This window comes from Oncorhynchus masou, chromosome 24, assembly GCF_036934945.1.
Source record: "Oncorhynchus masou masou isolate Uvic2021 chromosome 24, UVic_Omas_1.1, whole genome shotgun sequence".
In the NCBI taxonomy this organism is placed as follows: domain Eukaryota; kingdom Metazoa; phylum Chordata; class Actinopteri; order Salmoniformes; family Salmonidae; genus Oncorhynchus; species Oncorhynchus masou.
In genome coordinates this window covers 23,633,311-23,658,221 of record NC_088235.1, presented here as the reverse complement: position 1 = coordinate 23,658,221, position 24,911 = coordinate 23,633,311, and the positions used below count along the sequence as shown (strand labels likewise).

The 24,911-nt window shown below is 42.5% G+C and overlaps 1 protein-coding gene across 1 annotated transcript; it reads left to right on the top strand.

Moving 5' to 3' along the window:
• The first annotated feature begins 1,173 nt into the window (after positions 1-1,173).
• On the top strand, positions 1,174-19,773 carry LOC135511921 (sodium- and chloride-dependent GABA transporter 2-like). Its single transcript, XM_064933441.1, has 14 exons — positions 1,174-1,425; positions 6,343-6,477; positions 8,044-8,184; positions 10,849-10,939; positions 11,168-11,300; positions 13,021-13,155; positions 13,408-13,511; positions 15,654-15,778; positions 15,857-15,969; positions 17,043-17,180; positions 17,334-17,436; positions 17,553-17,653; positions 17,811-17,981; positions 18,183-19,773. The coding sequence occupies exons 1-14, from the start codon at positions 1,239-1,241 to the stop codon at positions 18,240-18,242; spliced, it is 1,737 nt and encodes a 578-aa protein (XP_064789513.1). The 5' UTR covers positions 1,174-1,238; the 3' UTR covers positions 18,243-19,773.
• The last annotated feature ends 5,138 nt before the right edge of the window (positions 19,774-24,911 follow it).

Sequence of the window (24,911 nt, the reverse complement as noted above, 5' to 3'; positions counted from 1 at the left end):
TAACTAGCCTACCTGGTTAAATAAAGGTGAAATAATAATAATAAAAACATTTTTAAAGACAGGGAATTTTTACTAGGATTAAATGTTGGGAATTGTGAACTGAGTTTAAATGTTTTTGGCTAAGGTGTATGTAAACTTCTGACTTCAACTGTATATGATGTAAGTGGAAGGGTGTGAAATTATGTTGTTGACCTGTCATTACAGTTGTCTTCAAACTCATCTGAACAAGGTCTTTTGTATTACTCTTTTGTAATGCTGTTAAAATAGTTTTATATCACCGGCCAATGAATCAATTATTTCCATCTTTGTAAATATTGGGCCGTGACTATATCAAAATCATCAAAAGTTGATTATCATCACTGCCAATCTAGCATTTTAACCTTTTATAAAATGTTGCTTTACCCTGTAAGCAGTCCATGGACAAGATAAGACAGCAATCCATGCTTTGGTTTTGTTCACCCATAATTTAGGTGAAATATCCATATAAGTGGTCCCGTGGGCTCCATGTACAGTATGATGATACACAGAGAACTAACGACGTCAGTACATGAGAACGTTGTGATGTCTGGGGAAAGGTAGCACTGCCACCACTCTCGCTTTCCGTGTTTTACTGTAACAATAAATATGCTTATTTCCTTTGTCATCCAAGAGCTGCTGATCCTCATCTCTATATGGAAGGACTTGTTGTACAATAGTAGGATAAGCCCAATGTTCTGTTCTCCTAGTGTGGCTGCCCAAGGCTAAGATATACTTATATGAGGCTTACTGCGGCCCGGTCCTGCCGGGGTCCGGTCTTCTCGGAGTCGGGTTGTTTGGGAATGCAGCCCAAAGCGGATTGTAAAACTCCATCTCAGACTAAATACCGGCATGAGACCGATAGTCGACAAGTACCGTAAGGGAAAGTTGAATAGAACTAGAAGAGAGAGTTCAAGAGCCCACACGGGTGTTAACACCATTTAGATATAATGGGCCTTTCTCAAGGGCACAACGGCAGTATGAATTCTATTGGATGCTGAAGCCGGTAACACTCTGGCTGATAGATTTTAGAGCAGGCAGCTCGGAGGTTGGAAACGTTCCGCCTCTCTAACCTCGAGGCTACCACCACCCCATCTTGACAGTGCTGATATCCATAAAAGCTCCAACAGGAGCAGACCATTGCACCAACAACTGATCTCCAGGCAGGAACTCAAGAGACTCCACACGCAGCTCTTGGCTCCGGACCCTCTCTTACTGGCAGGATGGCAGCTCCTCTCTCCGTAGGCAGACACGAGCCTCTCCCAGGATCCGTGCATTACACCCAACAGAGGGTCAAGGAGCGTGGCCAGTGGGATAGTAAAACGGAGTTCATTCTAACTGTGGCTGGTGCTATTATTGGACTTGGAAATATATGGAGGTTTCCATATCTTTGTTACAAAAATGGTGGGGGTGAGTCAACAAAGTCTCCTTTTTGCTTGTTGGTGAAATATGTGCATACATGTGTGTACCTCTGAGGCTGCGTTTACACAGGCATCCCAATTCTCATCAAAATACCAATTAGTGCGGGGAAAAAAATCTGAATTGCGCCTGTGTAAACGCAGCCATAGAAGCGTGTTCTGTTTATGATGGAGTTCTTTGGAACATCCTAAGTTCTTTGGAACATCCTAAATCTTCTTAGGACTTCCAAAATATATTTATGGGTCAGTTTAATACTGGAACCCTTGTACGATTTACAGTTTCTCAAATAAGTTGTATTTGCTTGATTTACAACTGCACAGGACCAATCAAACTAATCCCAACTGAAATGGAGATGTTTCAATTCAGTCAAAGGTTTCCCAAAAGCATCTTAATAAGGCTAAGTTCATCGTTAGAACCTTCGCACTTAAAAACACTCAATCTAAATGCCTGCCTCAGACCACTTGTTGAACAGCCATTGTTGTAAAGTTTTTTAGTAAAAAAAACAACTTTAAAGTAATACTTTTAAGGATCTGTACATTACTATTTATATTTTTGACAACTTTTTCTTTACTACACTCCTAAAGAAAATAATATACTTTTCATTACATGAATTCCCTGACATCCCAAAATACTGGTTATATTTTGGACAGGACAGGAACATGGTTCATTCAAGCACTTATCAAGAGAACATCATTAGTCATCCCTATCTGCCAGACTCACTAAACACACGTTTTGTTTGTAAATTATGTCTGAGTGTTAGACTGTGCCCCTGGCTCTCCATACATTTTAAATACAAGAAAAGGGTGCCGTCTGGATTGCTCAAAATAAAGAATTTGAAAACTTAAGTATATTTTAGCAATTGCATTTACTTTTCATACTTATGTATATTTAACAAATCTAAAACTTTTAGACTTTTACTCAAGGGGTTGTAACGATATACACAGACTCTGGAAGGAAATTCAGGGAGTTGAATACATTTAATAAATAAATGAACAAAAGAAGAAGCACAGACACAGATACAGAGACAATGACGACTGGGGAAGAAACCAAAGGGAGTGACATAAAGGGCAGGTAATCAAGGAGGTGATGGTGTCCATGTGAGTGTCATTATGCGCAGATGCGCGTAATGATGGTGACAGGTGTGCGCCATAACAAGCAGACTGGTGACCTAGAGGACAGAGAGGGAGCACACGTGACAGTGGTATTTTACTGGGAGACTGTCACTTTTACTTTAGTCATTTTCTATTAAAGGATATTTACATTTACTCAAGTATGACAATTAGGTACTTTTTTCTACCACTGAGAACAGCTAAGTACGTCATTAGATGTTTTGTTGCCCTCCCATGTAAATGTATACACAGAAGATCTCCGCTAAACTTAGCAAAACATTGTGTATCATTTTCTCTATGACCGGCAATAACTTCAGAAAAAAGTTGACTACAAATACAACATTGCAAATGTCTTTGATTAGAAACAAGTGACGTATAAAAAGATGCTGCAAATGAAGACCGAGATTCAAATATAAACAGTAGGCTACAGGCCCATTTCAATCATATTGACATACATTTCATGTTCAATCAATTGAGTTGTATTTGCTTCTTGTAGGCTTCCATGACGTGAAGCCCATTGTGCGCAATGATGAAAAATCCTCATTAATATGTGCAGCCTTAGGTGGTAAAACATCACTAGAAGCTGATCCCTCTTCAGAATTGTGAAATAATTTATAATGTTAAGGAAAGTTTTAAAATGGAGAAAGCTGACCCAAGAGCAGCGCTCCCTTCTTTTCGATCCTATCAGTATCGACACTTGCCTGAAAACCAGACATTGAATTTACATTGAATTCTACGTCAGACAGAAAGGAGCGTTTGGATGAGGAAAGTTTCCTTTCATGACCTCGACAAGACAGAACACCCTGGACAACACCCTGTCGTTCTCAACCAACATCATGGCGGTGGCCCGTTCCTGTAGGTTCATGCTCTACAACATCCGCAGAGTACAACCCTGCCTCACACAGGAAGCGGCGCAGGTCCTAATCCAGGCACTTGTCATCTCCCGTCTGGATTACTGCAACTCGCTGTTGGCTGGGCTCCCTGCCTGTGCCATTAAACCCCTACAACTCATCCAGAACGCCGCAGCCCGTCTGGTGTTCAACCTTCCCAAGTTCTCTCACGTCACCCCGCTCCTCCGCTCTCTCCACTGGCTTCCAGTTGAAGCTCGCATCCGCTACAAGACCATGGTGCTTGCCTACGGAGCTGTGAGGGGAACGGCACCGCAGTACCTCCAGGCTCTGATCAGGCCCTACACCCAAACAAGGGCACTGCGTTCATCCACCTCTGGCCTGCTCGCCTCCCTACCACTGAGGAAGTACAGTTCCCGCTCAGCCCAGTCAAAACTGTTCGCTGCTCTGGCCCCCCAATGGTGGAACAAACTCCCTCACGACGCCAGGACAGCAGAGTCAATCACCACCTTCCGGAGACACCTGAAACCCCACCTCTTCAAGGAATACCTAGGATAGGATAAGTAATCCTTCTCACCCCCCTTAAATGATTTAGATGCACTATTGTAAGTGGCTGTTCCACTGGATGTCAGAAGGTGAATTCACCAATTTGTAAGTCGCTCTGGATAAGAGCGTCTGCTAAATGACTTAAATGTAAATGTAAATGTACAGAATATGGAATGAAATTATATTTGAACATATAGTACCAGTCAAAAGTTTGGACACACCTACTCATTCCAGGGACTTTCTTTGTTTGTACTATTTTCTGCATTGACAAGACAGCTGTTCTTGCCATAATATAGACTTGGTATTTTACCAAATATGGCTATCTTCTGTGTACTACTCCTACCTTTTCACAACACAACTGATTGGCTCAAACGCATTAAGAAGGACAGAAGTTCCACTCATTAACTTTTAACAAGGCACCTATTAATTGAAAAGCATTCCAGGTGACTACCTCAAGAAGATGGTTGAGAGAAGAGTGTGCAAACCTGTAATCAAGGCAAAGGGTGGCTAATTTTAAGAATCTCAAATATATAATATAATTTGATTTGTTTAACACTTTTTTGGTTACTACGCGATTCCATTATGTGTCATTTCATAGTTTTGATGTCTTCACTTTTATTCTACAATATAGGAAATATTAAAAATAAAGAAAATCCCTGGAACGAGTAGGTGTGTCCAAACTTTTGACTGGTACTGTATGTGGATGATTGATGTTTTATGAAAGTTACATATCTTGAAAACTTGAATGCTGACATGCAAAACATTTTGGGATTGTGCCAACCTTACGACCTCACACACTGCCTTCCCGGGACATCTTCCTGCAGACTTGCGAGAAGCCTTGGATCTCTCCGCCATTCCCGTGTAGTACCTGGACCTCTGGGAGGTCTTCAACAACGACCACACCATGTCTCTCCTTTTGTATCGACCTTACAACTGCACCATAGACCTTCTTCCGGGCACTACATCACCTCGGGGGCGATTTTACTCCCTGTCGGGTCCGGAGACCAAGTCTATGGAGGAGTACATTGAGGCCTCTCTCGCTGCAGGGAGTGTTTGTCCATCTGCCTCTCCAGCCAGCGCAGGGTTATTTTTTTGTGGAGAAGAAGGACAAAACCATGTGCCTGTGTATCAACTACTGGAGCCTTAATGACATCACGGTTAAAAAACGTTACCCTCTAACACTCATCTCCTGGGATTTCAAACCTCTTCAGGGAGCGACCATCTTCACTTAGTTGGACCTTCGAAATGCTTACCATCTGGTTCGGATACGGGAAGGAGACGAGTGAAAGACAGCTTTTAACACATTTAGTGGGTACTATGTGTACTTGGTTATGCCATTTGGACCAATGCTGTGTTCTGGGCCCTGGTCAACAATGTGCTCTGGGACATGCTTAACATGTTCGTGTTTGTCTACCTCGACGACATCCTTGTCTTTTCCCATTCAGCTCAAGAGCACGTCTGACAGGTCCTTCAGCGTCCCCAGGAGAACCAGCTTTACATTAAAGTGAAGAAATGTGAATTCCATCGCTCCACTATCTCCTTCCTAGAATAAGTAATCGCTGTAGAACATACACAGATGGATCCAGATAAGTTGAGAGTGGTAGTGAATTGGCCTCAACCCACATCCGGAGTGCAGCTGCAACGTTTCCTGGGATTTGCTAACTTCTACCGCGTTCAGAAGGTGTTCTGTACCCTAATTGGGTCGTCAGCCAGCCTGTACTCTGGTTTTCAACCCTAATCTAACGGCCAGTCGACGCAAGCCAATCAGGACCTGTAGACGGCTCTTCAGTACCTTGTCTCTGCCAACCCCACCACCTGAAGCCAGAAACTTGTGTGGGTGGAATACGCCTGTAACACTCTTCCCTGCTCGGCCACTGGTCTCTCCACCTTGGAATGTTCCTTGGGATATCAGCCATCGCTCTTCCATGAGCAAGAACTCAGCATATCCTCTTCCCAGATGTTGATCTCCCGCTGTCGCCGTACCTGGAAGATAGCCTGGGCTGCTCTTCTGAAGACCACATCCAGGTATCGTAGACAGGCAGATCGCCACCGGACCCCTGCTCCACGCTTGGGCAGAGGGTATGGCTTTCCACTCGGGACCTGCCCATCCAGGTGGAGTCCAGTAAACTTTCCCCACATTTCATCTGCCCTTTACCCACTTCTAAAATCCTTAGCCCCTCTGCTGTTCATTTTATGTTGCCCCGCACTCTCCGTGTACATCCCACTTTTCATGTGTCTAGGATTAAACCTCTGTCTCACAGCTCTTTTGTCTCCTGTTTCCTACCTTCCTCTATTGTAGGTAAATTATTTCCAATAAACCTAACCTGTCACATTGGCCCCCAAAAGTCAACTAATGGTTAAAGTGAACAGAGGCCTACTTTTTGTGAATCCTGCCTGTTCTGCAGGTGCCTTCTTCATCCCGTATATCCTGTACCTGGTGACCTGTGGCATCCCTCTGTTCATCCTGGAGACGGCTCTTGGACAGTACACCAGCCAGGGGGGCATCACCTGCTGGAGGAAGATCTGCCCGCTGTTTGAAGGTGAGGATCATTGAATTACATAGTGATCTCTGTGTTGAGTATAGATGTACAGCAGTGATGTTCGGTGCCGTTTAATATGAGGGAGGACAATATTTTTTTATAAGCATGGTCTTATTTCTATTACAGAATATTGGATGACTGTCATTCATATTCCGTTCACCCAGTTCAATGTAACATCGATAGGTTTAGCCTACTACATGATAGTCAAATTTTAACTATAGCCAGCATGAGGTTGCTTGTGGACTTCAGTGCACTACACATCAGCTGTCTGTGACAAGCAAAACCTTCTTATCATGATGCTAACCGCTACACACAGCCTACATCTTTGTCACATCAGAGTCAACTAGAACTACTTGAACTGATGCATTAGTAAACCTGCTACAATCATAAACTACAGTCTACAGTCAGAAAGCAGTTTAGCAGTTACACTGGCGGGCCCCTGTCCAATAAATTAATAAAACCAAAAGCTTACCTTGACTTGGAAGAGTTCCAATGTTGGAAAGCCATGGCCAACTAGGTAACATTGCATCCTTCTCTGTTTGAGTATGCTAAACTAGCTAGCTTCATTCACTAGCTAAGTGAAAGTGAAAACAGTACAATTAAATATCTATCTCTCTCTCACTCTCATCTTTCTATCTTGCTTCTCTTTTATTTTTGAATGAATTAATTTGTTTAAAACTGTTCAACTATTGTCTTTCTCTTTTTGTAAGTCCACTACTTACCACATGTTATGCCCTGCAGTGCTAGCTGGCTGTAGCTTATGTTTTCATTACTAGATTTGTTCTCTGATCCTTTGGGTGGATCAACATGTCAGTTCATGCTGACAGTTTGGAGGACATCCTCTAGAAGTTGTCATAATTACTGTGTAAGTCTATGGAAGGGGTTGAGAACCATAAGCCTCTTAGGTTTCATATTGAAGTAAATGTACCAAGAGGAAGATGGAAACTAGCTGTCCTCCAGCTTCACCATGATGCTACCCTACTGAGTGCTGTTGAGTCTACTGTACACGTTCATTACAAAACATTGTGTCAATCAGTTATTTGGTGACATTTTAATATATTTAGTATGATTTTATCAAAACATGTGAATTCACTGAGGAGGATGGTCCTCCCATCCTCCTCTAAGGAGCCTCCATTGCTGTACAGTTCTGTGCACAAGGGTACATTGTTATTGTGACAAAGTCTCTCGCGGAGTAAGCTTTTATCATTGCTTCACCCATATCTTATCTATCAGATGTCTTAATGCAGATGTTGTCTAGCCTGGTCTAAACATTATGCTACATCAGATTGAATAGGTGTAATATTGGTGAAGTAAAATAAATCACACTGCAATGAAAACTTTCAGTTCTACTTTAAAGGCAGCACTTCACTTTATAAGCCCCAAGGAAGGGTGTTCCTTAACCGTGCTGAGACACATTTATTAATTTCTATATGTGTTCTGCAAAACAAACAAGTGCTGAGTGATCTCAATGAATATGCCGTAACATAGGGCTCCATTAATTTTCCAACATATATCCTGTTAGGTTTTATGAACATGCTGCTATGCTTCTGTTCTTGTCTTCATCAGGATTGGGCTACGCCGCCCAGGTGATCACTATATATGGATGTATGACCTACATTGTGATCCTGGCCTGGGCTTTCCACTACCTGTTTTCATCCTTCACTTTTGACCTGCCATGGGCCAACTGTAATAATGACTGGAACACAGGTATTTACAATATTGGTGGCTGAACTGAAACTTTGTGGCATTTTTATCAGTTAGTACATTGGAGGCTAGTGGGTTACAATATACCCTTCAGGAGCTACTACCTCTGTAGCTTAGTTACAGTTGAAGTTGGAGGTTTACATACACCTTAGCCAAATACATTTAAACTGCGTTTTTCACAATTCCTGACATTTAATCCTAGTAAAAAAATCCCTGTTTTAGGTCCGTTGAGATTAGCACTTTATTTTAAGAATGTAAAATGTCATAGTAATAGTAGAGATAATTATTTATTTCAACTTTTATTTCTTTCATCACATTCCCAGTGGGTGAGAAGTTTACATACACTCAGTTAGCATTTGGTAGCATTGCTTTTAAATCACTTAATCTTGGGTCAAACATTTCGGGTAGCTTTCCACAAGCTTCCCACAATAAATTGGGTGGATTTGGGCCCATTCCTCCTGACAAAAGCACACACTTTTTCAGTTGTGCCCACACATAAAACAAAAATGATTTTATATTATATAACATTTTTCCCGACATGAAAATGTTCCCAGTTCAATCATTGCACGTGCATCTCTTTATGTGGATGGCCGAGCTCGTCTCTTTATGTGGATGGTCGAGCTTGTCTCTTTAAGTGGATGGCCGAGCTTGTCTCTTTATGTGGATGGTCAAGCTTGTCTCTTTATGTGGATGGTCGAGCTTGTCTCTTTATGTGGATGGTCGAGCTTGTCTCTTTAAGTGGATGGCCGAGCTTGTCTCTTTATGTGGATGGCCGAGCTTGTCTCTTTATGTGGATGGTCGAGCTTGTCTCTTTATGTGGATGGCCGAGCTTGTCTCTTTATGTGGATGGTCGAGCTTGTCTCTTTATGTGGATGGTCAAGCTTGTCTCTTTATGTGGATGGTCGAGCTTGTCTCTTTACATGGATGGCCGAGCTCGTGTCTTTATGTGGATGGCCGAGCTCGTCTCATCATGTGGATGGCTGAGCTCGTCCTTTTGCATGGATGGCTGAGCTCGTGCAGATGTTTCTCTCACACCCTCCCTCAACCTCTAAAAACTGTTCTTTGGGCATGCGCATTTGCTTCACACATCTGCCAATCAATGGTGGTGAGAAGTTTTGATACTGACTAATCAGAAGATTGTTGAGGCGTGGGGTCAGCATATAAACACCCTTGAATCATGCGTCAAAATGCTCAGTGTTGATGTGAGGAGAGATTTTTTATGATTGCAAAGACTTGGTCGCTACGTTTTTGATTGACAGTGCATACAGTATGTTAGTTAGTTGCAATTATTGACTCGGACCAGTTTCACTCTGTGAAAATCTTCACAACATGACATCACAATCAGAACTATTGGGAACTATTTCACTCTGGGAAGATTTTTACATGACACGTGGCCGGATATTGGGTGGAGGCCGGCTAGTGATGGCTATTTAAAAGACTGATGACCTTGAGATAGGAGCTGTTTTTCAGTGTCTCGGTCCCAGCTTTGAAGCACCTGAGCTGACCTTGCCTCAGGATAATAGCGGGGTGAGTAGACCGTGGCTCGTCTGGCTAAAGTCCTTGATGATTTTGGCCTTCCTGTGACACCGGGTGCTGAAGATGTCTTGAAGGGCAGTCAGTGTAATCCCACTGATGCGTTGTGCTGACCGCACCACCCTCTGGAGAGCCCTGCGGTTGCGGACAGTGCAGTTGCCGTACCAGGTGGCGAAACAGCCCGACAGGATGCTCTCAATGGTGAGGGTCTTAGGTGCCAAGTTGAATTTCTTTAGCACTTTCTTCACCACATTGTTCGTGTGGGTGGACCATTTTCAGATTGTTTGTGATGTATTAGCCGAGGAACTTGAAGGTTTTCACCTTCTCCACTGTGGCCCCATCGATGTGGATGAGGGCGTGCTCCCTCTGCTGTCTCCTGAAGTCCACAATCAGCTTTTTCATTTTGTTGGCGTTGAGGGTTAGGCTATTTTCCTGGCTCCACTCCACCAGTGACCTCACCTTCTCCCTGTAGGCTGTCTCGTCATTGTTTTTAATTAGTCCCACCAGTTACCTTCACAGAACAATGGTGGACATCTTGAAGCAAGTGGAGACAGCAGACTGGGATAGGGTGACATTAAATATGTCCGTAAACACACCAGCCAGCTGGTCTGCTCATGCTCTAAGGACACGGCTAGGGATGCCGTCTGGGCCGGCAGCCTTGGGAGGGTTAACACGCTTAAATGTCTTATTCACGTCGGCCGTGGAGAAGGAGAGCTCACAGTCCTCGAGAGTGGCCTATGTTATCCTCAAAGCGAGCGAAGAAGGTGCTTAGCTTGTCCGGGAGTAAGATGTCGATGTACCCAACTTGGCTTTCCTTTTATAATCTGTGATTGCCTGGAGTCCGTGACACATACAGTGAATTTATGAATATGTTATTCAAGGCCAAAATCAATATTTTATCAAATAACTTTAAAATATATTTTTTCATACCTACAGGGGTCATACAATTTAAAATCAAATATCTAAATGATCCATGGTATGACCATCTTAAAAACAATTCCATATGTTAGCTTAGTAGAATGTTTTTTTAAACCTGCTTTAACTCAACTTCCATATATTTCAGATCCTTGCCTCACATTTGGTACCAAACTGTCAACTTTTAACTTGCTACAAATAGACTTCAATGTATTTCAGATGCTTGTGTCACATTTGGTACCAATAATGTAACCAGCAATTGGACTGTTCCTCTCCTGAATACGTCATCTTCAGTTGTAGAGTTTTGGCAGTAAGTAATTCTATAATAATGCTATGTTTTTAACCATGACATCTTTCATTATTAGATTTTTAAATTAATCAGATCGTCTTATTTTCTTTTTAAAGGGTACTGTAACAATGTTGAAATAATTATTATAAGTGCATACAATAAATTACAATAGGCTACAATATATTTATATCAGATACATTTTATTTTGGTGACGAAATGTTTTGCAGTGTCTACCTTTTCTCCTCACAGGCGGAGAGTGCTGCGGATATCAGATGGAATAGAATCACTTGGAGGCATTAGATGGGAGCTGGCTCTGTGCCTTCTGCTGTCCTGGGCCATCTGCTACTTCTGTATCTGGAAAGGAGTGAGGTCTACAGGAAAGGTGAGACTGAACACATGCATCGTTCCAATCTCAATCATAATCATAATCTATAAATCAAAGGTAAAAAAAGAAGGAAAATCAACAACAACAAAAAACAGAGGTGTAATATTTGCTGTAGCTGTACCCTACTTGGTGAGATGTATGGGTCCGTAGTTACATTTACATTTAAGTCATTTAGCAGACGCTCTTATCCAGAGCGACTTACAAATTGGTGAATTCACCTTCTGACATCCAGTGGAACAGCCACTTTACAATAGTGCATCTAAATCATTAAGGGGGGGGGGGTGAGAAGGATTACTTATCCTATCCTAGGTATTCCTTGAAGAGGTGGGGTTTCAGGTGTCTCCGGACACCTGTTGGTAGCAGGTTAGCGTTATTCATCACGAATATTGTCCTGGACGCAGCTCTGCAGAGTGGACACTAGCTAGCACAGCCACAAGTCATCACTTTTTAAACCAAACCTAACCCAACCTTAAGCCTAACCTTAACCACACTGCTAAACCTAACCTTAAATTAATGAACTTGTTCAATATAGAAAATATTTGACTTTGCCGCTGGCTTATCTAAGGGGAAATCACTCAGTTCTCCTTCCAGGACAAGACTCACGAAAATAAACATCAACCTGATAGTTGTTATGGTAATAGTTGCTAGTTGGTAGATGGTGTTAAGATGGTGTTAAGGGAATTTTTACTTTGAGCATCTTGTCTCTGGTGTCATAAACAGTCCTCGGCCCCTGCCTGTGCCCAGTAAATACATGGGGGGGGGGGGGGGGGCGCCTCATGGGTCATGACCTCCTCATGGGTCACGACCTCCTCCTTTAGACTAATTGGCAGTGTCCCCAGAATATGTTATTTTAAGAACCAACCCTATGAACTGTGCCTATGTAACCAGTATATAAGGAAACTAAACTGGACTGCCCCGTTAGAGCTCCTGACTGATGTTCACTATGGTGCATCAAGATTGTTGGAACCTCTCCAGCATGCTGACAATAAACAATGATTAACTTAAGATTGACTTTGAGTGTCCCTGTGTAAGCATTTACACAACATTGCTATCGTAATAGATACTACTTGGTATGGTAATATATGCTAGTTGGTATGGTAACACATGCTAGTTGGTATGGTAATACCTGCTAGTTGGTATGGTAATACTTCCTAGTTGGTACGGTAATACCTGCTAGTTGCAATGGTAATACATGCTAGTTGGTATGATAATAACTGCTAGTTCGTACGGTAATACCTGCTAGTTGGTACGGTATTATTTGCTAGTTGGTACGGTAATACCTGCTAGTTGGTACAGTAATACCTGCTAGTTGCTATGGTAATACATGCTAGTTGCTATGATAATACATGTTATTTGGTACAACAATAACTGCTAGTTGGTATGGTAATACCTGCTAGTTGGTACGGTAATATCTGCTATTGTAATATGTGCTAGTTGCTATGCTAATACGTGCTATTTGGTATACCTGCTAGTTGGTACGATAATACCTGCTAGTTGTTATAGTAATATCTGCTAGTTGGTACGGTAATACCTGCTAGTTGGTACAGTAATACCTGCTAGTTGCTATGGTAATACATGCTAGTTGGTACGGTAATACATTCTCGTTGGTATGGTAATGCCTGCTAGTTGCTATGGTAATACCTGCTAGTTGCTATGGTAATACCGGTAATGTCAATATTGTGTTGTTCTGTGTTATACCTGTACTATTTATTCCTAGGCAGCGTGCTTCACGGCAACGTTCCCCTATGTCATGCTACTGGTGCTATTCGTCCGAGGAGTGACCCTACCTGGAGCTATAGATGGCATCTTCTACTACATGTATCCCAATGCTACACGGCTTGCTGATCCACAGGTATTATGTGTAGTGTAAATTTATGAGCCAGTTTCCCGGACACAGATAGAGCATCGGCCGGGAATAAAAAAAACATTTTAAATGGAACATTTCCATTGCACATCCTTCAGGAGTATGCTCAATCAGTGTCCAGGAAACCTGCCCTCTAAGTCCTGCTTCAATCTCATCACATCTTACCGGAATACATTTCTGTTTTGATTCTTGAATGTTCCGTTTATGACTTGAGTTGAACTCCTATTTGTGTTCAATAAGGTTTGGGTGGATGCAGGAACCCAGGTATTTTTTTCTTACGCCATATGCCTGGGATACCTGACTTCTCTCGGAAGCTACAACAAATACAACAACAACTGTTACAAGTGAGTCTTCAGTTTTAGGGTGTGGGTTTGATTTAGAATACACAGTATTCATTTGTCACAGTGAAGATCTTGCATAGTTGGCTCCTTCCATGGTGCTAACTGGTCTGAAGATGTAAAAAATGCACACCTAGTTAATTAAGCATGGAGGAATAGAACACTTAGAAAGGAAAATCTACACTGGCTTGGATTGCTTGGACGGATCGGACGGCTCGGACGGCTCGGCTGGCTCGGCTGGATCGGATGGCTCGGATGGCTCGGATGGCTCGGCTGGATCGGACGGCTCGGACGGCTCGGACGGCTCGGATGGCTCGGCTGGATCGGATGGATCGGATGGATCGGATGGCTCAGATGCGATACATTCAAACTCTTAAATGCATAGTCATCTCATTCAGCTACGCCTAGAAGAGCCAAGTCACAACATGCCCTGACAAGGCATTACCTGGGGCTAAATGTTAATCCCCTAAATTTAAATATTTTTAGACCTTCACCAATTACAAATGTGTGTAAAAGAGGATTGAGACCTAATATGAAAGAGTATTCAAACATAATATGAACGAGAATCGACAACTAATACAGTGCATTCGGAAAGTACTCAGACCCCTTGACTTTTTTCACACTTTGTTACCATATAGCATTATTCTAAAATGGATGATAAAAAAATCCCTCGTCAATCTGCACCTAATACCCCATAATGACAAAGAAAAAAATGTTTTTTAGACATTATTGTAAATGTATAAAAAAAACTGAAATTGTACATTTCCATAAGTATTCACACACTTTACTCTTATTGAAGAACCTTTGGCAGCCATTATAGGCCTGCGTCTTTTTGGATATGATGCCACCAGCTTGGGACACATGCATTTGGGGAGTTTCTCCCATTCTCCTCTGCAGATCCTCAAGCTCTGTCAGGTTTAATGGGGAGTGTCGCTGCACAGCTGTTTTCAGGTCTCCCAAGAGATGTTCAATCAGGTCAAAGTCCAAGTTCTGGCTGGGCTAGTCCAAGCTTTTTCCCGAAGCCACTCCTGCAGTGTCTTGGCTGTGTGCTTAGTGCTGTTGTCCTGTTGAAAGGTGAACCTTCGACCCAGTCTGAGGTCCTGAGCACTCTGGAGCAGGCTTTCATCAAGGATCTCTGTCTTTTGCTCCGTTCATCTTTCCCTCAACTATCTTTCCCTGACTAGTCTCCTAGGACCTGCCGCTGACAAACATCCCCACAACATGATGATGCACTACCATGCTTCATTGTAGGGATGGTGCCAGGTTTCCTCTAGACGTGATGCTTGGTATTCAGGCCAAAGAGTTCAAACTTGGTTTCATCAGACCAGAGAATCTTGTCCTTCAAGTTCCTTTTGGCAAACTCCAAGCGGGCTGTCGTGTGCCTTTTACTGAGGAGTGGCTTCCGTCTGGTCATTCGAACATTGGTGGAGTGCTGCAGAGATGGTTGTCCTTCTGGAAGGTTTTCCCATCTCCACAGAGGAACGCTAGAGCTCTATCAGAGTGACCATCGGGTTCTTGGTCACATCCCTGTCCAAGACTATTCTCCCCCGATTGCTCAGTTCTCCCCCGATTGCTTGTCAGTGGTTCCAAACTTCTTCCGTTTAAGAATGATATAGGCCACTGTGTTCTTGGGGCCGTTCCATGCTGCATAAATTGGTTGGTATCTTTCCTTTTCTCCTGTTTGGTACCTTTCCTCACAATAGTGTCTCGGAGCTCATGGCTTGGTTTTTGCTTTGACATGCACTATCAGCTTTGGGACCTTTCATAGACAGGTGTGTGTCTTTTCATATTATGTCCAAATAATTGATTTTACCACATGTAGACTCCAATCAAGTTGTAGAAATATCTCAAGGACGATCAATGGAAACAGGATGCACCCGAGCTCAATTTTCCAAGTCTCAGAGCAGAGGTTCTGACTACTTATGTAAATAAGGTATTTCCTGTTTTTTTTAATTTTTAATATATTTGCAAAAATGTCTAAAAACCTGTTTTTTGCTTTGTCATTATTTGGTATTGGGTGTAGATTGATGAGGAACATTTTTTTATTTAATCCATTTTAGAATAAGGCTGTAACACAACAAAATGTCTCAAGGGCTCTGAATACTTTCCAAATGCACTGTATGTTGAAGACTGTTTTGTGCCTTGCAGAGACTCCTTCTACCTGTGCTTGTTGAACAGTGGGACCAGCTTCCTGTCTGGTTTTGCTATTTTTTCCATCCTGGGTTATATGGCTGGAGAACAGGGTGTGGACATATCTATGGTAGCTGAGTCAGGTAAGTCTCTAATGCAATGTAACAGAGGTACACATAGAGTATTCTGTAAAGTTTTGTTTTGTTGCTGCTCTGCTGCAGGTCCTGGCCTGGTGTTCATAGTGTACCCGCAGGCAGTGTCCCTGCTCCCCTGTCCTCAGTTCTGGGCCGTGTGTTTCTTCACCATGATCATCCTGTTAGGATTGGACAGCCAGGTTAGAGCTCAATACCCACCACACCCTACCCCTGTGTATCCTACTCGGTTCTTCCCGGCACCTTACCCTCCCTCCAACCTGGGTGTCCTGCTGTGTTCTTCCCTGTACCTTTCCCTCCCTCCACCTGGGTGTCCTGCTGGGTTCTTCCCTGTACCTTTCCCTCCCTCCACCTGGGTGTCCTGCTGGGTTCTTCCCTACATTTACATTTAAGTCATTTGGCAGACGCTCTTATCCAGAGCGACTTACAAATTGGTGAATTCACCTTATGACATCCAGTGGAACAGCCACTTTACAATAGTGCATCTAAATCATTTAAGGGGGGGGGGTGAGAAGGATTACTTTATCCTATCCTAGGTATTCCTTAAAGAGGTGGGGTTTCAGGTGTCTCCGGAAGGTGGTGATTGACTCCGCTGTCCTGCCAGAGCAGCGAACAGTTTTGACTGGGCTGAGCGGGAACTGTACTTCCTCAGTGGTAGGGAGGCGAGCAGGCTAGAGCTGGATGAACGCAGTGCCCTTGTTTGGGTGTAGGGCCTGATCAGAGCCTGGAGGTACCTCCCTGTACCTTACCCTCCCTCCAACCTGGGTGTCCTGCTGTGTTCTTCCCTGTACCTTAGCCTCCCTCCACCTGGGTGTCCTGCTGTGTTCTTCCCTGTACCTTAGCCTCCCTCCACCTCGGTGTCCTGCTGGGTTCTTCCCTGCACCTTACCCTCCCTCCACCTGGGTGTCCTGCTGTGTTCTTCCCTGCACCTTACCCTCCCTCCACCTGGGTGTCCTGCTGTGTTCTTCCCTGCACCTTACCCTCCCTCCACCTGGGTGTCCTGCTGTGTTCTTCTCTGCACCTTACCCTCCCTCCACCTCGGTGTCCTGCTGTGTTCTTCCCTGCACCTTACCCTCCCTCCACCTGGGTGTCCTGCTGTGTTCTTCTCTGCACCTTACCCTCCCTCCACCTCGGTGTCCTGCTGTGTTCTTCCCTGCACCTTACCCTCCCGCCACCTGGGTGTCCTGCTGTGTTCTTCCATGTACCTTACCCTCTCATGTATACTGCCCTCTCTCTATTCTGTCATGTTCCCCAGTTTGTCGGCCTTGAGAGCCTTATGACCTCGGTAACGGATGTCTACCCCAACGTCCTCAGAAAGGGCCACCGGAGGGAGCTACTGCTGCTGCTAATCTGCTGTTGCTGCTGCCTGGTCGGACTCATCATGGTCACAGAGGTGAGAGGTCCCGGACACAGGTCACACATGCTCTCAAAACGTTTCTGCTGTGTGAACAGGTAGAGAAGGGTCTCTGATATACTGTAAGAACACATATCAATAACATGGAGCAAGGTTTGAAAGTAGTTGTAATGAATGTTTATTTCTCTGCAGGGTGGCCTCTACATCATACAGCTGTTTGATCATTATGTGTGCAGTGGTGCCACTCTGCTACTCCTCTCCATATGCCAGTCTTTCAGTATTGGATGGATATATGGTATGAATGAGGAAATTACATTTTGTAAATAGTAGTTCATACTTATAGTTCCTTCAACCATCCTTTTAACAACAAGGGAACTGTTCATGAGTACCCCCTATATGTCTCTGTCCAAGGTGCTGAACGTTTCTGTGACAACATTGAGGATATGATTGGCTACAGGCCCTCCTCTCTGGTGAAGTACTGTTGGCTATACATCACTCCTACTATGTGCACAGTGAGTTTAAGTCAAGTGCATTTTCATAATTATTTTACTTACATTTACGGATATTATTTCACAATGCAGTTGCTTTCAAAACCTTGTGCAGTTAATATCAAACAAGACAAGTGATAAGACAAAACAACATATTTTGGACATCTTTTTCCTCTTCCAGGGAACCTTTGTGTTCTCGCTGCTGAAGTACAGCCCTCTGAAGTTCAACAACACCTATGTGTACCCGTGGTGGGCTTACGGGCTGGGCTGGTTCCTGGCTATGTCCTCCCTCTCTCTCATTCCCATCACCATGGTCTACAAACTGTACCGAGGACAAGGGACATTCTGGCATGTCAGTGGCATTTTAGATTTTCTCTTGAATATTTAGCAGTCGTGTGAAAAACTACTTATTGTTGCATTAAAAGCATGACATAATGACATTCTGATCAATAAAGCTTGTCTATGTGTTTCTGAGCTATTCTGAGATAGATTTTGAAGAATACTTTTGCTGCTAATTGATTGTACGTATATTGATATCTTTTTGCTTCCCCAGCGCCTCCAGGCAATCTGTCGGCCAGCAGATGACCTTCCCAGGATCAGGGCTGGGATGTAATCGGGGTTGGGATGTTACCTGTAATCCGTTACAAGTAAAGGATTACACAACCTGTAACTGTAATAATTTACTGTTACCAGCACAACCGTGCTGAGGGTGCTGCAGAAACCCCCCGAATAAAAAATAAATATTACCAGTCAAAGTGTGGACACACCTACTCATTCAAGGGTTGTTCCTTATTTTTACTATTTTCTAAACTGTAGAATTATAGTGAAGGCTGGGTCTGGGTCTTTCTTTCCTGTGGTGGTCCTCATGAGAGCCAGTTAAATCAAAGCGATTGATAAGGATTGACTGGACTTGAACAAACCTTCATATTTCTTGAAATGTGACTGACCTTCATGTCTTAAAGTAATGGAATGTAATGATTTTGAGCTTTTCTTGCCATAATTTGAACACGGTCTTTTACCAAATAGGGTGATCTTCTGTATACCACTCTTAATATGGCACAGCACAACTAATTGGCTCAAACGCATTAAGAAGGAAAGACATTCCACAAATTAACCTTTAACAAGGCACACCAGTTAATTGAAACGCATTCCAGGTGACTATCTTATGAAGGTTGTTGAGAGAATGCCAAGAGTGTGCAAAGCTGTCATTAAGGCAAAGGGTGGCTGCTTTGAAGAACCTCAGAAAGAAAATATATTTTGATTCGTTTAACACTTTTTTGGTTACTACTTGATTCTATGTGTTATTTCATAGTTTTGATGTCGTCACTATTATTTTACAATGTTGAATAATAGTACAAATAAAGAAATACAATGTTATGAGTAGCTGTGTCTAAACTTTTGACTGGTACTGTATATTATTCAAAAATGGACAAAAGTAGTACACTGGGCCTAAACCAGTCCTGTATTAGCGGACTGATATAGCCATCTGTAGTCTGCACTTTTATTTCTTCTAACGCCATGTAGGCCTATTGGTATCAAAATAAACACACTGAACAACTTGCTATTTAGAGAATTTCACCAATTTTGTCCTAAAAAACAATAACAATTATAGGCTACATAGCAAATGTGGATTGTTATCCAGTGACAGAATGGTAATTGAGATAATGTAAATCATTAATGAGTATTTAGTCTGGTTAAATGTAAAAACAATCTTACTGTAGGCCTACTTCATTATCGCCCTTTGCTTATATACGTAAACCCTACCTGAACCTAACTGCCTCTGGTATGATGCATTTCTACTGTCACGCCCTGGTCGAAATATATTATGTTTATCTTCATTTATTTGGTCAGGCCAGGGTGTGACATGGGTTATTGTGGTGTGTTTTTGTCTTGGGGTTCTGTGGGGTGTCTAGCATAGTCTATGGCTGCCTGAGGCGGTTCTCAATCTGAGTCAGGTGATTATCATTGTCTCTGATTGGGAACCATATATAGGCAGCCATATTCGTTGAGTGTTTCGTGGGTGATTGTTCCGGTCTCTGTGTTTATGTTCACCAGATAGGCTGTATAGTTTTTCACGTTCCGTCTGTTGTTTTGTACATTCAGTTATTTCATGTCTAGTCGTATTTTCATTAATAAACATGAGTAACCACCACGCTGCATTTTGCTCCTCCTTCAATAGAAGAACGTCGTTACATCTACCTCTCACTCCTCTCACTCTTCTCCATCTTCCTGAATTAAATGAGATGTTCTAACAAATCAATCCTGCTGGCAAAAAGTCATTAAATATAGCTAAGTTATTTAGCTCTAGTGTAGATGGAGGCTTGTTTTTGTACATAATGAGCACCCAGTGTTTTGCTTCCCTGGAGAACAATGCAGACAGGCATATACAAGAATGAGCTGGGCACACACATTATAAGGAACATCTCTGAATGCAGGGCAACAACCTTGGTGGGAAGTGCACAAGACAATGCTGCTGCATAGTACACTATATGTTCCGTTCCACTTGGGCGGCTTTATATAGCCTATACCAGGGGGTCAGCAACCCTTTTCATTTGAGTGACAATTTACAAAAGATCTGCGTGCCAGTTTAGATTTTCATATAAGCATTGTAGGCTACTCAACTGTGTCTAAAGAAATGTCTAACTGCCCACAAACTGAATAATTCTTGCTGGGTACCAGACAGAGACGTTGTCCATTCAGCCACATGCCACAGAGAATTGTCCTAACTTTTTCTCATCATATGTGTTGGACATTCCAGCTCCTTGTATTTACAACAATGTCTTTAAAAATATATTGGTTTGTTATGATAATTAATGCATTTAAACATTTGCATTTAAAGTAAAAAATGTAATGTATATAAACAAAATGCATATAAATCTAACCATTCAAAATTAATACAATCTGAACAGCATAATATAATATTGCAACATATCAAAGAAAAATAAATAATTTGCTAAACTGCAGCATCCCACAAATTGAAATAAATGTAAAAAAGGATGCTATTACACATGTGCATTTAAATTACAACTTTTTTAATATATATAAACAAAGTCCATATAAATGTAATAATTCAAAGGAATAAAATCTGAAAAACATAATCATTTAATTTTGCACTGTCATTACGTTGGCCTGGGGGGAAGGTTTATGACAGTCAAATACCTCCTCCCCCCTTTTTCCTATCTCTACCCTACTGAGGTTACATTTGCAAAACCCTTAGTTAACATAGAGATTCTGGGAACATCAATAGGTAGGGGGAAATTAACTATATTCTGGTAATCGGAACAATTGAACATATGCGCTGGTACTTAATGAATATGATGTCAGTTCGGTTCTAATCAATGATAAGATGACATAAACTCTACAGTGGAAATTCTACACATCAGAGTAATCGGATTCACATGGAATTGTTGTTCAATTTAAATGTTTGAATATGAAATTATGTGTGATGGGATGAAATGTAATTTTAGCTTCTAAAATGTGAGATTTGGGTGTTCATAAGATAGGGCTGCTCAATCAGTGGGCCGCCCCTGTGAAGGGACATGGGCTACAAAAACTTTTCAAACACGCCCTCCTCTCCCTTCCAATATAAGCCCTTGACGACAATATAACTTCCTGTTCCGAGGATGTAGGACGACAGTCTGATGTCAGAATGGTTCAGTTAATAACTACAGAATGAAGCCAACATCAGCGTGAGCTTTGGTAGCAAATGGTATGAACTTTGAACTCTTATTTACTACAGAAGTGATACCTCCTAGCCGTTGAGTTAGCAACAGCAGATGCAACGATGGTAAGGAAGGAACAGACAGAGTAGCCCGTCTTATCACCCAACGACGTTAATAAAACGTATCCAATTGACAACCAGAGACATTCTTCAAAGGACTCGGTTTGGCAACACGGCCTTCCATCTACCACCAACCTATCGAAGCGCAGCTCAGAGTAAATATTTATTGCATTTTCCTTTTCCAAATGGGTGGTAATTTAGAATTCATCAGATACTGTATTTACGATAGCACAGCTTCTCCCTGTGTCCCTCAGTCTTCCCGCTCTTTCACTCAAACCCAGCCCTTTTCCTTTGTGTAACAAGCTGTCAAAACTGTTCCGCCTGCTAGGGACGTTTTACTTTATGACATAATTTGTAATCAAGTTATGATTTAATTATGTGTATGTGTAATTCTGTGTGATTAGTTGGGTATTTAGTAAATCAATTTTTAAACCCAATTTTTTTAAACCCAACTTTCAGATGAGACTGAATTAAGATGACAATTGATATTGACTGCTATTGATGTAAAATATTACTAGGTCTTTAAGAGTTTATTCGTAAGATAAAAGCTCTATAAATATTATTTTGTGGATCCCGACTCTCTAGTTAATTACATTTACATGATTAGCTCAATCAGGTAATAGTAATTACAGAGAAATTATTTTATAGAATAGCATGTCATATCACTTAATCCGGCATAGCCAAAGACACGACAGCACCATATCAAAGAAAAATAAATAACAAAATGCAAAACCGCAACATGCCTCTTAAAACATTAAACTGGTCCCTCTTTTCTCTCTCTTCTTTATTGTCATGTTATAACCAGCAGCACACAGCAATGCTGACCATATTTTGCTTTTATGAGAGATTTGCATTCAGAAATCCAAGTTGCCTCACTTTCGAGGGGCTTATGCGGTTTCTTCTCATAGTAATTATTTTTCCCATTTTCGAGAAAATCTTCTCAGAGGGAACGGATGTTTTTCCACTATGCAGAGTCTCCCTGTCATGACTTTAGTAAACCATGGGTAGACAGAAGCCTTGTTCTTCCACCAGTTCAGAGGATCTGCAGATTTATGGACGAGGGGCTCCTCCAAATGGGATTGGACCTCGATTATGGCATCTGCTGAGGGAATCATTCGTACTGCAAACCCAGTTGGTCTCTCGTCAAACAGCATACAAACAGCAGACGTTTGTTGCACTACAGCTGGTGCCTCTGCTCCATCTAATCCCGCTTCTTCCTGTTGGGTAGGGTGTCACATGTCCTGTGGTTTGCATCTCTCTGGTGTTTGGCTGTGATTTGCTGCAGACCCTTACATAGGAGTATCATTTTTTAGGCTGTCACATAGCTGAAAAGAGAGAACAGTAACTTATTAATGTGGGAAAGATATGGATGATGGGTTCATTTTAAAATGTTCATGGCATTGGTTATGTTAGCTGCTTTTTCACAACATACCACTTTCCCATCTACTTGCCATTCTCTGGCCACTCTCAATAGTTCCTCTGCCAAGTTCTCGGACGTGTGTCTGAACTCAAAGCAGTCCAGAAGACAGCTAGACATTGAAAAACCTTAAAACAACATGTTGATTGGTGGAAATCATTTTAGCCAATGCTATATCAATTTGGCCTTCTTTTGTTACATACATTGACTTTAGCATAAACTGGTCCATAGAAGACTGCATTGCTGTGGGTCACGGAGTAGGCCTACTTGACCATGTGGAGGTGCTGGCTCAACCACTATCACTAGAAGGCTACAGCGAGCTTCACAGTTGGGTGCACAGTACGCATATGCCGGTGTAGGTTATGCATAGAACCGGCTTTATATGAGATTTTGTTTTGGGAAATTCTACATTGTGCTCTAACATTGTCTACGTTATTAAAATGTATCAAAATGCTACTGTTCTTCCGACTCATTTTCCAGCTGTCCTTCTTCTCTCTCCTCGGCTGATAAGTGTGTGACTATGGGTGAGTTGGCTCAGCCCTCACTCATACATTGGTAACATTCATTGTTGTCTTCTTCTAGTGGCTTTTAAAGGGAAAATCATCTAAAAGTAAGTGAAAGTAATTTGATTATGTTACTTAGTTTGGGTACTCCAAAAGTTTCGTAACTGATTACAATTTTGGACAGGTAACTAGTAACTGTAACGGATTACATTTACACAGTAACTTACCCTGCCCATGATGAAGAAGGAGATGGCAGCTCTCTACGCTCTGGACAATGTTAGATGAGACGACACTGAGCAATAATCTATAGATTGACTGACTGTTCCATACACTTTCCGTGGCAGTTTCCCGGACACAGAATGAACCTAGAACTGGGGCCTCATTTATAAAATGGATTTACGATCAATTTTGATCTTAAGTAGAATTAAGTAGAATTTACACAGAAAACCACAAACTCCCCTCACTGTCAACTGCGTTTCCTTTCAGCAAACTGTGTAAAAACTGTGTAAATATGTGTAAATATTTGTATAAATATAACAAGATTCAACAACTGAGACATAAACAGACATGTGACGAACAGAAATGGAAAAATGTGTCCCTGAACAAAGGGGGGATCAAAATAAAAAGTAACAGTCAGTATCTGGTGTGGCCACCAACTGCATTAAGTACTGCAGTGCATCTCCTCCTCATGGACTGCACCAGATTTGCCAGTTCTTGCTGTGAGATGTTACCCCACTCTTCCACCAAGGCACCTGCAAGTTCCCGGACATTTCTGGTGGGAATTGTCCTAGCCCTCACCCTCCGATCCATAAGATCCCAGACGTGCTCAATGGGATTGAGATCCGGGTTCTTCGCTGGCCATGGCAGAACACCGACTTTCCTGTCTTGCAGGACATCACGCACAGAACGAGCAGTATGGCTGGTGGCATTATCATGCTGGAGTGTAATGTCAGGATGAGCCTGCAGGAAGGGTACCACATCAGGGAGGAGGATGTCTTCCCTGTAACGGACAGCGTTGAGATTGCCTGCAATGGCAACAAGCTCATTCATGATGGACCCTCCACCTCCAAATCGATCCCGCTCCAGAGTACAGGCCTCGGTGGAACGGTCATTCCTTCGACGATAAACGCGAATCCGACCATCACCCCTGGTGAGACAAAACCGTGACTCATCAGTGAAGAACACTTCATGCCAGTCCTGTCTGGTCCAGTGACAGTGGATTTGTGCCCATATGTTACGTTGTTGCCGGTGATGTCTGGTGAGGACCTGCCTTACAACAGGTCTACAAGCCCTCAGTCCAGCCTCTCTCAGCCTATTGCGGACAGTCTGAGTATTGATGGAAGGATTGTGCATTCCTGGTGTAACTCGGGCAGTTGTTATTGCCATCCTGTACCTGTCCCGCATCTGTGATGTTCGGATGTACCGATCCTGTGCAGGTGTTGTTGCACATTGTCTGCCACTGCAAGGATGATCAGCTGTCCATCCTATCTCTCTGTAGCGCTGCCTTAGGTGTCTCACAGTACGGACATTGCAGTTTATGGCCCTGGCCACATCTGCAGTCCTCATGCCTCCTTGCAGTAT